We start from the raw sequence: 12137 nt of genomic DNA, 5'->3' as shown, positions 1-12137 counted from the left end.
TGGTGTTGTGCAGTTTTTCTATATGTGATTGTGGGAGGCAGATTGTGATTGCTTATTTTCTGTTCGCTAGTTCTGTAGACTACTAAAAGAGAAGTGGTAAAATCTCCAACACAGATTTCTCTACTTCTCTTTTCAGTTCTATTAGTTTTTACTTCATGCATTCTAACGTTCTGCTGTTAGACGCTTTTACACTTATGTCTTCTTGGCAAACTGTTTTTTATCATTGCGTGATGTATCTCTTCTCTTCTCACACAACGGTTCTTAAAAATATTTTTAAATTTAAGGGGCGCCTGGGTGGCTCAGTCAGTTAAGCATTTGTCTCTTGGTTTCTGCTCAGGTTGTGATCTCAGGGTCCTGGGATCGATCCCTGTGTCAGGCTCCACACTCACTGTGGTGTCTGCTTGAGATTCTCTCTCCCATGGCCCTTCCCGCTCGTGCTCTCACTCTCTAAAATAAATAAATCTTTTAAAAGTATGTATTTTTTAATTTAAAATGAAGAATCCACTAAGGAGGAAGACCCGAGGTCCAAGAAACAAAATTAACTCATGAATGCAATGGAAAAAAAAAATCCAAGCATAACAAACAACAAACCTAAAAAGCAACTGGCACAAATTAGAGGAATAGTTCAGAGGGCAAGTTGAAGAACATCCATAAAGAAATCATAGTTCTCATGGGTGCCTGGGTGGCTCAGTTGGTTAAGCCACTGCCTTCAGCTCAGGTCATGATCCTGGAGTCCCGGGATCGAGTCCCACATCAGGCTCCCTGCTCAGCAGGGAGTCTGCTTCTCCCTCTGACCCTCTTCCTTCTCGTGCTCTCTCTCATTCTCTCTCTCAAATAAATAAAAATCGTTAAAAAAAAAAAGAAATCATAGTTCTCAGTAAATAAATAGTATGAATGAAATGTTGGAATAACTTGGTGAAAATGCCAAATTTCCGTTCAATAAGAAAAAGAAATGCAATAATACAAATATAAGTTTTAACACAGTATTGCTCAAGAAAATGCATAATGTATCTGACAGCATTGCCTCAAAATACATAAAGCAACAACTTTCAGAACTAAAGAGAAAAACTAAACAGAAATCACAATTAGAGACTTTTAACACAGCCCTCTCAGAAACATATTATCAAGCATAAAACACAAATGTAAGTATACAGTAGGTATGAAGACAATAAGCTCTCCAATAAATATAAATATTCAGGGTACCACTTTAGTACGTGTGACATTCACAAAAAGTTCTATGTACTAGTCAGAGGGGAAACCTCAATAGATGCCAGGTGTATATTCTCTGTCCAAAATGTGACAAGAACTCATGACAAAAGGAAAGCTTAACATATAAGCACCCTTATGTCTACAATGATTATTTGTTTGTTTCAGAGCGAGAGAGTGTGCGCAGAGAGGAAACAGCAGACTCCCTGCTGAGAAGGGAGCTCTACACCGGACTAGATCCCAGGACCCTGAGACCTTGACCCGAGCCAAAGGCAGACGCTTAGCCAACTAAGCCACCCAGGGGCCCCCTACAATGATTTTTTTTTTTTTAAACAAAGAAGCCCATACTAATGAATAATCCTGACAGAGGAATTTGTAGGGGTAATTATGAAATTCTCCCAGATGGATAACAAAGAAAGCTACAAGGGTTAATGCTTGCGCATTACTAAGGTAGTGTTCAAAGAGAAACTTACAGGTTTGAATACATTAATCAAGTACCAAGAAAGAATGGAAATGGATGAGCTTATTAGTATTCAACTTAAGAAGCTAGAAAAAGAGAATAGAGCAAATCCAAAGAATAAGAAAAACAATAAAGGACAAACACCAGTGAAATGGAGAACAAAAACACTAATAGAAAACATTAAGACGGGCAAATTTTCTGGAAAGCCTGTTCAGGATAAAAACAAAATCCAAAAGAATCATACAAATAAATAAAAACAAGATACAAACAGAACACAATACTAAAAGAAATAACTGTAGAACAAAATGAAAAAAGGGGAAATGCTATATAGATAACAGAAATATTAAAAACTGTGTGAAATATTATGAGTTATAAACTAACATATTTGAAAATTCAGGGTAAATGAATACATTTTCTAAAAAGTTTATTTTTTGCGCGTGTGTGCGAGAGTGTGCAACCGAGCACGGGGTGAGGGGGTGCGGGGCAGGGAGGCAGAGGGAGAAGCGGACTGCCCGCTGAGCAGAGAGCCCGATGTGGGACTCAATCCCAAGACCCTGGGATCACGATCTGGGCAGAAGGCAGACGCTTAACTGACTGAGCCACCCAGGAATCCAGAAATGGATATATTTTGAAAATATAAAGTGCCAAAACTGCCACAAGATTGGCAGAGTTCATACTGTTACAATTTGGCCAAAGAACACTGTATGTCTAATATCAATATGAGAGAAAAAAAAACTGCTGATCCTTCCTCTCAATCCCATGAAGTCCCAAATCCAGATAATTTCACACTTTGAAGTAAAGTTCACAAAAGATAAAGATGCATAAATCCTACATAAACTGTTAACTGAATCCAATGGAGTATTCAAAAAAAAAAAAAAAACTCAGACCAAGCAGTACTCATCCCAATAATACAAAAATAGTTTATTATCAGAAAATCTTTGAGTGTAATCTAGGACATTAAAAGTTTAAAGAAAAGGGCCACCTGGGTGTCTCAGTGAGTTAAATGTCTGCGTTGGGTTCGGGTCATGATCCCAGTGCTGGGATCAAGCCCCGCATCAGGCCCCCTCCTCAGCAGGGAGCCTGCTCCTCCCCCGCCCTGCCCCTCCCCCACCTCCGCACGCACTCCCTACCCCTGTCAAAAAAATAAAATCTTAAAAACAAGATTAAAAGAAAAATATAACCATCTCAGGGGATAGAAAACTAGGTATTTGATAAAGTGCAAAACCTATTTTATCATGAAAAATTATAAATTACAGCTTGATAGTAAACTCTGAAGTCTAAGAGAAACCATTTGACCTTGATTCTTGAAACACTGTCCTTAAAGCAAAATAATTTAATGAGAGGATTACACTTCCTTCCCTACTGGTCCAAACACACTAGCAGGTCCTGCAGGGAAAGCAATTATACAATCATAATACTGTAAATGCTATTCACTGGTTTTTAACCTTTATAATACGATCAGATAAAGCACTAAAGTGTTGTAACTTCGGTAATGCACAATGACACAAACTAGACAGAAGCAATGGAAGGTTGTATAGACACTAATTTTCTCATCTTATGAAATAGAAACCCTGAAATAGTATCTAAAGTTGCTGGAGGGAAGAAGTAATTTTAGAATATGCCTTTACATTCAAAAGGAAAGCAATCGAAGAATTAAAAACAAGTGAAAAACCAGAAGCTTCCCACTAAGATAGGAACAAAGCAAGGATGTCCCTCTCACCACTCCCTTTCAACACTTCTAGAAGTCGTAACTAATGCAATAAGACAAAAGGAAATAAAAGGTATCCTGACAGAGAAGGAAAAAATAAATGTGTCTGTTCGCAGATGACATGTTTCTATGTAGAAAACCCAAAAGGAATCCACAAAAAAACCCTCATGGAACTAGTAGGCGATTATAGCAAGACTGCAAAATGCAAGGTTAATATACACAAGTCAATCATATTCCTACATGCTATCAATGAACAAGTGGAACTTGAAATTAAAAACACAATACCACTCACGTTGGCATTGCCCAAATGGAAATTCTTATGTATAAATCTTAACAAATATGTACAAGATCTGTATGAGGAAAACTATAAAACTCTGATGAAAGAAATTAAAGAACCACATAAATGGGGAAATATTCCACATTCATGGATAGAAAGACTCAATATTGTCAAAATGTCAGTTAGTCCCAACAAAGACTCAGTTAAGTGCATTTGTTTGGACAGTGAATCTTAAATGGTCCAGAACAGTCCAAACTTGCTTAGGGGCACTTAGTATCCCCCAACCCTGTGTGGCAATCTAGAGTCCCACATGCATACAACAGATTTTAAATAAACAACACAGTGATTATAAAGATGAAGGAACAAAACTTGAATATTCAATTCTATCTTCTTTGAGGTAACTTGGGAGTGTTTAGTTGTGTTTAATATATAAAAGTGTGAAATGAGAGGTGTAAGTGCCAATTTTACCTCATACATGAAATATTTCACTGAATTTGAATAACAGATTTAATACTGAAATGTATTCTTCTCAGTTATTTGCTTTGTAACTAAAGAATGAATCAAGAAAATACATAAACATCAGTGGCACAATTTGGTAACTGCCTAACATGTCTTTTGCAGTTGTTTGTTCTATTAGAATTCACTTATTAATTTTCAGACAATTGTTTCTTTTTTGTACTGCAGGAACTTGGGAAGTTATTTTTATTCAAAGAATTCATTATACAATTAAAACAAAAATCTTCACATCTCCTGTGTGGTACTCACTAACATGAAACATGATCAACACAGTGGAACTGAACAAAAAAATATTCAAAAATGGGGGAACAGGACAGAAGAAGGTGATAGAAGCAATGTCCAGAACTATTTTGAAATATAGAATACCTTAAGAATTGTATATGGCTTCATTTAATGATTATTACTGAAAATAATTCTGTAGTAAAAAGGGAGGTATTTAAAAAAAATGATCCAGGGAGCCAAATACCCAGGGTATGGTCCTGATTAAACAGTCTGCCTCTAGAGTCTGTAATCTTAACTATTCTCTATTATTAAAAGCACTACAGATTCAATGCAATTTCTACCAAAATGCTGTCTTTTTGCAGAAATGGGCGATCTGATTCTAAATTTATATGGAAATGCAAGGGGCTCTGAAGAGTCAAAACCACATCAAAGAGGAACAAAGTTGAAAGGCTCACATTTCCTGATTTAAAAAGTTACTGAAAAGCTACAGTAATCAAAACAACATGGTACTGGCAAAAGGATGAACACACAGACCAACAGAATGGAACTGAGAGTTCAGAAATAAAGCAACACACCTATGGTCCAGTGATTTTTTGACAAAGGTGTCAAAACCATTCACTGAGGGGAGAATAGTCTTTTCAACAAATAGTGCAAGAGCTTCCAGGTTGATGACTGCATCCACTGCTGGGAGGTAGCTAACATACCCCAGTACCCTGGAGATAGAAGCATGAGGTACCATTCCAGATTTCACCCTATGTCCCTCTTCATCTGGCTGTTCATCTGTATACTTTATAATATCCTTTATAATAAACTGGCAAGAGTAAAAAATAAACCAAAACCAAATGATACGGGGACAACTATCCACATGCAAAAGAATGAATTTGGATCCCTATCTCATACCTTATACAAAAATTAATTCAAAATAAATCAAAGAGCTCAAGCTACAAAACTGTTAGAACACAAGTATAAATTTTTACGACTTGGCATTAGACAATGGGTTCTTAAATATGGCAATCAAAGGGAAAAGAGATAAACTGGATAAATCTGACTTTGTCAAAATTAAAAACTTATACAAGTAAAATGTTGAAAGTTTTTCTGTTGTTTTCTGTCCTTTACATAAATTATAGTGTATTATGCACAAAAAATTTAAAAACTTATATAGACACTACCAAGAAAGTGAAGACAATCCAAAAAAACGGTAAAAAATATTTACAAATAATATATATCTGACAAGTCTAGTATGCAGAATATACAAAGAACTCGCATCTCAACAATAAAGACAAAAACCCAATTAAAAAATTTGCAAAGGATTTGAATACACATTTCTCCAGAGAAGATATACAAATGGCCAACACGCATATTAGAAGATGCTATTATTAGTCATTAGGGAAATGCAAACCAAGGAGTTACCACTTCACACCCACTAGGATGCCTATAACAAAACAGAAAATAACAAGCATTAAACAGATTTAAGAAACTGTAAACCTCACAAATTACTGGTGAAAATTTAAAATGGTACAGCCCTTTGGACAACAGTTTGGCAAAGAATTAAACATAAAATTACCATATGACCCAGGAAGCCCATTCCTAGGTATGTTACCAAGAGAACTGAAAACGTACATTCACACAAAAATTTGCACACGGATGTTTACAGCAGCACTATTCACAATAACCAAAAAGTGGAAACAATCAAGGGCCAATCCATGAATGAATGGATAAACAAACTGTGGTATATCCACGCAATGGAATATTATTTTCAATCAAAGAAAGGAATAAAGTACTGATATATGCTACTACATGGTTGAACCTTGAAAATATTATGCTAAGTGAAAAGCCAGATACAGAAGTCCACAGTATTATTCCATTTACATGAATGTCCAGAATAGGTAAATCACAAACAGAAGTAGACTAATTGCCAGAGAATGGAGGAGGGAGCAATTGGAAGTGATTAGCTAACTGGCACAGGATTTCTTTTTGGGGAGATGAAAATGATAGTGAATTGTACATTTCTAAACGGTTAATTTCATGTTATGTGAGTTATATCTCAATAATAAAATCTGTAAAAATAAAGACAAAGGGGCACCTGGGTGGCCCAGTCGGTTAAGCATCCAACTCTTGGTTTTGGCTTGGTCACAGTATCAGGGCCCTGAGACCAAGCCCTGAATCAGGCTCCGCACTCAGCTCAGAGTCTGCTTAAGGTTCTCCCCCTCTGCCCTTCCCACTTGTGCTCTCACTCTCTCTAAAACAAATAATATCTTAAAAATAAATAAAGGCACTAAAAGCAGAAACAAAAGTGGTTACCTCTGTGGGGAAAGAGCATCCTTTTACTCATTATTTAATACCACTGTGCTATTTTTTAGAACAATGTGCAAGTTATTATTTAATAACCTAAAAATTCATATATACATATTTATACATTTTGCCGCAGGTGCCCAACCCATTCTTCTCAGAGAACTTGCCCCACTGTTGAGGTGTGGGCCTCAATGGTCAGGACTGTCCTACATAACTCTATGCCCTGGCCACAGCTGTTGGTGCATGCGTGGACTCCCGACTCCATGCTGGGCCAATCAGATTCTCTAGCCCTAGCACCTGGGATTAAGATAAAGCTGCTACCCAGTGTGGAACTGAGAACAAGTGAATTTGGGAGTTGTGGAGTAGAGATAATTAAATTCATGTACAGAGATGAATGTGGCCTAAGGGAAAAAACTGACAAGAGTTGCTTAGATTCTTGCTATCTTTCCAGTTCCTGATTCGTCTCTTGGGACGCCAAGACACCCTCCCTATCTTTGGGTTCTACAGCCTTATAACAAATGCCTTTTTTCAGCGACCTACCAAGATCAGGATGGGAGAGATCTAGGGCGGGTACAAACAAAAGGTGACAAATTGTCTAGAATCCTGGTGACAATAAAAAAGCAGACTGACTTTTAGTCAATTTTATTATTGCTTTAAATTCTCTAAAATACTAGTGATCAAGGGCACCTGGGTAGCGAAGTCGGTTGGGCATCTGACTCACTGTTTCGGCTCAGGCCGTGATCTTGGGTCCTGGGATTGAGTCCCATGCCTCTGTGCTCAGTGCTGAGTCGGCTTGGGACTCTCTCTGCCCCTCCCCCTGGCTTGCACTGTTTCTCTCTCAAATAAATCCTTAAAAAACAGATCAATAAAATGCTCGTGATCAAATACTCCCTACCCTCCTCCATACACCACTGCCTTTTGCATGAGCTAGTCTAGTTGTTAGATACAACCAAAGTACCTTGAATATAACCAATAATAATGATCTTGACCCAACCAACAATCTAAAGAGAAAAGAGTGAAAGAAATCAGAGTCAATATGCGTTCCTTTTCCAAAATTAACAGTAGTTATTAATTCAAGTAAAGAAAATTTATTTTAAATATTAAATGATTAAGAGAAAAAAGCATTTTTTTTTTTTAAGATTCCTGCCTTTGTTTAAAGGAAGTGATGTGATGTGGATCACTAAATGAACATCACTGTAGGAACTAAGCACTGTGCACATAACAGAGACCGACAAGGATATGTTGAACTAAAGTATTTCTAAATCATAATTTAAGCCTTTGGATCACAATGTCCTGTACATAAAATTTTTTAGGAACTCCAGGGGAAACATTAAAGATATTTTATGAAGGCTTACAGGAAAAAATTTACATATGAACAATTGTAATATGGCAAATACAAAATGAAAATACAGATTGATTCACAAAGATGAATTATGACCCTTGTAGTTATGATTGGTCACTCACCGAATTTCAAAGTTTCCTATCTGAATGACAAAGACAGAATTAGGACTTGCATGTGAAAATAAGTCATACCTGGTAGGATCATGAATCCTCTGAAATCACTTGAGGTCCACCAGGACTGTCCCAAGTCTGAGACTTGTGGTCACAGTAACCAGCCCAATTCACACCATTTCTAATTGATTAATCAGTCTTTTCACTGCCTCTATTCAGCACATACTCACTGAGCATTTTTAATGTACAAGGTGTATTACAGGCAATGAGGATACACTGGTGAATAAGTCAGATACAGGCCCTGAATTCCCTGAGTAAAAAATGTAGCAAAAGGAACCCAGGAAACAAGTTCTTTCAATAACTTGCTTTGTATTATGTGAAAATTACTAAAGGGAAACCTCACTGAAGTGGACCTGGGGGGTGGGGGGGCGCCTGGGTGGCTCAGTTGGTTAAGCATCTGCCTTTGACTCGGGTCATAATCCCGGGGTCCTGGGATGGAACCCCGCATTGGGCTCCCTGCTCAGCGGGGAGTCTGCTTCTCCCTCTGCCCCTCCTACTGCTCACGCATGCACAAGCGCTAATAAATAAAATATTTAAAAATAAATTAAGAAAAAAGGGATGCCTTGGTGGCTCAGTCATTAAGCATCTGCCTTCGGCTCAGGTTCCTGGGATGGAGTCCTACATCGGGCTCCTTGCTCAGCGGGGAGCCTGCTTCTCCCTCTGCCTGCACTCCCTCTGCTTGTGCTCCCTCTCTCTCTGGCAAATAAAATCTTTTTTTAAAAATTAAGAAAAATAAATAAAGTGGACCTGGGATGCTAGAAGGGGAAGCTTAAAAGGGGAGCTGTACCACCCAATGACAATTACAAGAAGAACTATCAATTACAGACCCCTAACAAGAAGAATCTTCAACAGGAAAGCATCATCAATTACAGGCCCCAACAGGGTGAGATGTACATTGCATCTCCCACAAGTCTACTATCCCTACAACTCCGCCATTGAGAAACCAGCATCACCCTCAACTGCTTTTCTCCAATGGGCTTTCCTTCAAAAATAATCCATCCCAACTTCTTCTCTGTAAAATAAAGTTCCTCTCCTTTGTGGGACTTGTCTAAGGTTTGCCATAGCTTGCAAGTCCCAAATTGCAATTTCTCTGTTATTTCCCAAAAAAACCATTTTTACTAGTAAAGTAACTGGCAGTTTTATTTTTAAAGTTAACACATGTGTCCTTTGCAGGACACAGGATCCTGTAGTGATCGAAGCAGGAAGTACCTAACTTACGTTCCCGAAAGAAAAGTAAAAGTTAGCCAGGAAAGTACAAGGAGGGGACCAGGCAAAGGAAACAGCTGATGCAGAAAGGCCTAGTGGCAAGGTTCAAAATCAAAGAACTGAAAAAGGGTTCAATAGGAGAGGGAATGCAATGATGAGATCTGAGAGCTAGGTAGGGGTGGAGCCAAGAAAGGCCCCATAAACCACAAGGGACATTTCTCTATCTGGGTGAAAAATCAATTTAAAACAATTTACTACAAAACCGAAGAAAGTCTACAAGTTTAACACTTGACTTACATCTCAGAGAAACATACCTATAATGCTGTTATTATAAAGGTTTTCAACATATTCACGGTGATAAAAAATACAGTAAAAATATGTATTTCAGAAGAGCTTCTACCAAAAAAAAATATTCATTGACTACAAAGCAGTGTTATTTTCTAATCTGTAACACAATCTATATGGGAAAAGAAGACACCCTGTGGGGAAACACAATCAACAAGGTCCAGGTGCCCACAATTTACAAAATTTACAAAATATCATAAAGCCAGCATTTTATACCCAAACATACCCTTTCTGTACTATAAACAGTTGTGCCCCTTGGGATCATACACTCAGGACGCAAAATCTGACAAATACTTTCAAAACTACATCAAATATAAAATCATCTCATGTATCCTTCAAGACTAAGGTACGGGGTATTTCTCATAAATAAATTTTCTAAATATCCGTAACTGGAACTTTGCCCTTAAGCACCAAAACTTTTTACTTTTGACGATTTTCCCTAAAAAGTACCTACGCATCTACACCCACCAACTGTGCAGTTTAATCTTCAGGCCACATTTCGGGGCCATTATTTTAGACATCAATTATGGGCTCCAGTATTCTTTGTGAACATCAATTACTAGGATGTAGTGGAGGTAAATGTGCCCCTTCCTCAAAACACCCTATGAATATAGTGGGTTTTTTTTTTTTTGACTTTTTAAAAATATACATACACATCGTTTTAGATTTCTTTTTTATCAGGTTGTCAGTGTTCACGGACTACAATCCGGATGCCTACCCACGCCTTCTTCTGATTTGCTGCTTCTAGTTTCGGCCTGGGAAACCAGAAAACTAAACTAGTTCAAATTATAGGGAAAATGAATAGAGTCGCTGAGTCCCTCCTACAAGAAATACATGGAGTTTACGCCACTGATTTTGGCTGCTGGAGACTATTTAGCTTCTCATTAGCCGTTCTCACCAATATCCCACGGTGTTTTCAAATGAGCTAAGGCCCCTCCTACAACGCTAAGTTATCTCCAGGTGCAACAATCAAAGTGATTCCTGGTTTGCCTCCACCACTCCTAAGTTAAAAATGGGGGGAGGGGGACCAAAATGACCAGTTAACCGCACACAAGCCTAAATTTGCCCTCACGGACGCTTAACTGGAAAGTAGCATTTACAAATAAACTGCACTACAATTTACTAAGCTTGCCTGCAGCATTCTCAGCTCTTCTACGTAGGAGCTCAGCTGAGTAGTTCCACATTTTTTGCTAGCTGTGGCACGAGAGGAGACGTCTACCAGGCAGGTTTTAAAGTCATCCCAAGAGAAAAATTAAGCTCTTATACCCAATCTTATCTCGAAAAGGGAGGATGTGTGTAATGCAGTAGTTAGAGCCAACTTCTGCTCCGAGCGAGCACTCCCCCGACACACCGGAAGTTTTGAAATATCCTGCAGGCTCCCCGTAGGCAAAGTGCTTTTCCTCGCCCCGTCTCAGCGGGTCCCCGAGGGCTCGAGGACCCCTCCGCGAACCGCCGCACGGGGGGCGCTGGCCCCCGGTGCGCCACGGAGGGGAGCGAGGCCGGCAATCACGGCCGACCGCCGGCTCCTAGCCGCGTAACCTTGGCCGTTCGCGAATCGCGAATCGGGCAGGTGGGAGGCACCTGCGGCCGGCGGGGGAAGCCGCGGCCCGGGCCCGGGCATGGGCACCCGCACCGGGGTGCCTCGGCGCCGCCCGCGCAGGCCCGGCCGGCCGCGAGAGCCTTCGGGGGAGCCCCGCGTGGGGCCGCGCGGCGGGGCCGGGCCCCGGGCTCGGCAAACTCGGCGGCCCGCCCCCGGCGCCGCCACTCACCGAAGAAGCCTTGCACGATCCCGAGCGGGTGGCTGAGCCAATCCTCCCCGCAGGGCATCTCGCCGACGGGCCGGGGCCGGCGCGGCCCGGCGTCCCGCGCCGCGGCTCCTCCTCGGGGGCTCGGCCGCTGGTCGCCCGCGCCCTCCCACGCACGACGAGCCTCGGGGCGCGGGCCGCCCGGCCTCCCCACGCTTCAGGGAACGGCGGCTGTGGCGGCGACAGCCGAGGAGCAGCTGGCCACGGGCAGGCGCCGCGTGCGGGCCCCCAACCTCCACTTCGCACAATGGCGGGAAATAGGCGCCGCCGACCGCGCTGCCTGCGACCTGGGTGGAGCTCGCGCGGGGAGGGGCGCCGGGAGCGCGCGGCGCGGCCCCGCGGGCGGGAGGAGGGGCGGGTCCGCTCATGCGGGGGCGGGGCGGAGCGGCCGCCATCTTGGAGATGGGCAAAAGGCAGGGCGTACAGGGCTTCGGGGAGACTGGCGTGGTGGCAAAGGTTGGCGTGTTGCAGTTTATCACGCTGTGCAAGTGTGAAGGAGGGAGCTGCCGATGTCCGGTTTATTAATTCGTGGTAGGAGACCTTGCCCAGGTCAGAGACCGCAGCATCCTGAAAGCCTAAGCCCAAGGA

At 41.2% G+C, this 12137-nt stretch overlaps 1 protein-coding gene across 7 annotated transcripts in view; it reads right to left on the bottom strand.

Annotated features, from left to right (window-relative positions):
• The window catches only part of MCMBP (minichromosome maintenance complex binding protein), a 50092-nt gene extending 38247 nt beyond the window's left edge, over nt 1–11845 (bottom strand). For all 7 annotated transcript variants that reach the window (XR_015767095.1, XM_028121831.1, XM_028121832.1 and 4 more), the window contains exon 1: nt 11514–11845. Coding sequence is in view for 6 of the 7 variants with exons in the window: in XM_028121831.1 (XP_027977632.1) it covers nt 11514–11571 (58 nt within the window). In the remaining variant the exon portion in view is untranslated. The remainder of the gene's footprint in view (nt 1–11513) is intronic.
• Nucleotides 11846–12137: the final 292 nt, after the last annotated feature.

The sequence above is a fragment of the Eumetopias jubatus genome, unplaced genomic scaffold (assembly GCF_037043125.1).
Source record: "Eumetopias jubatus isolate StellerSeaLion01/CBP00866 unplaced genomic scaffold, mEumJub1_p1.0 scaffold_17, whole genome shotgun sequence".
NCBI classification, from domain to species: domain Eukaryota; kingdom Metazoa; phylum Chordata; class Mammalia; order Carnivora; family Otariidae; genus Eumetopias; species Eumetopias jubatus.
The sequence above is the reverse complement of the archived record's forward strand: the minus strand, read 5'-3'. Positions and strand labels throughout refer to the sequence as shown.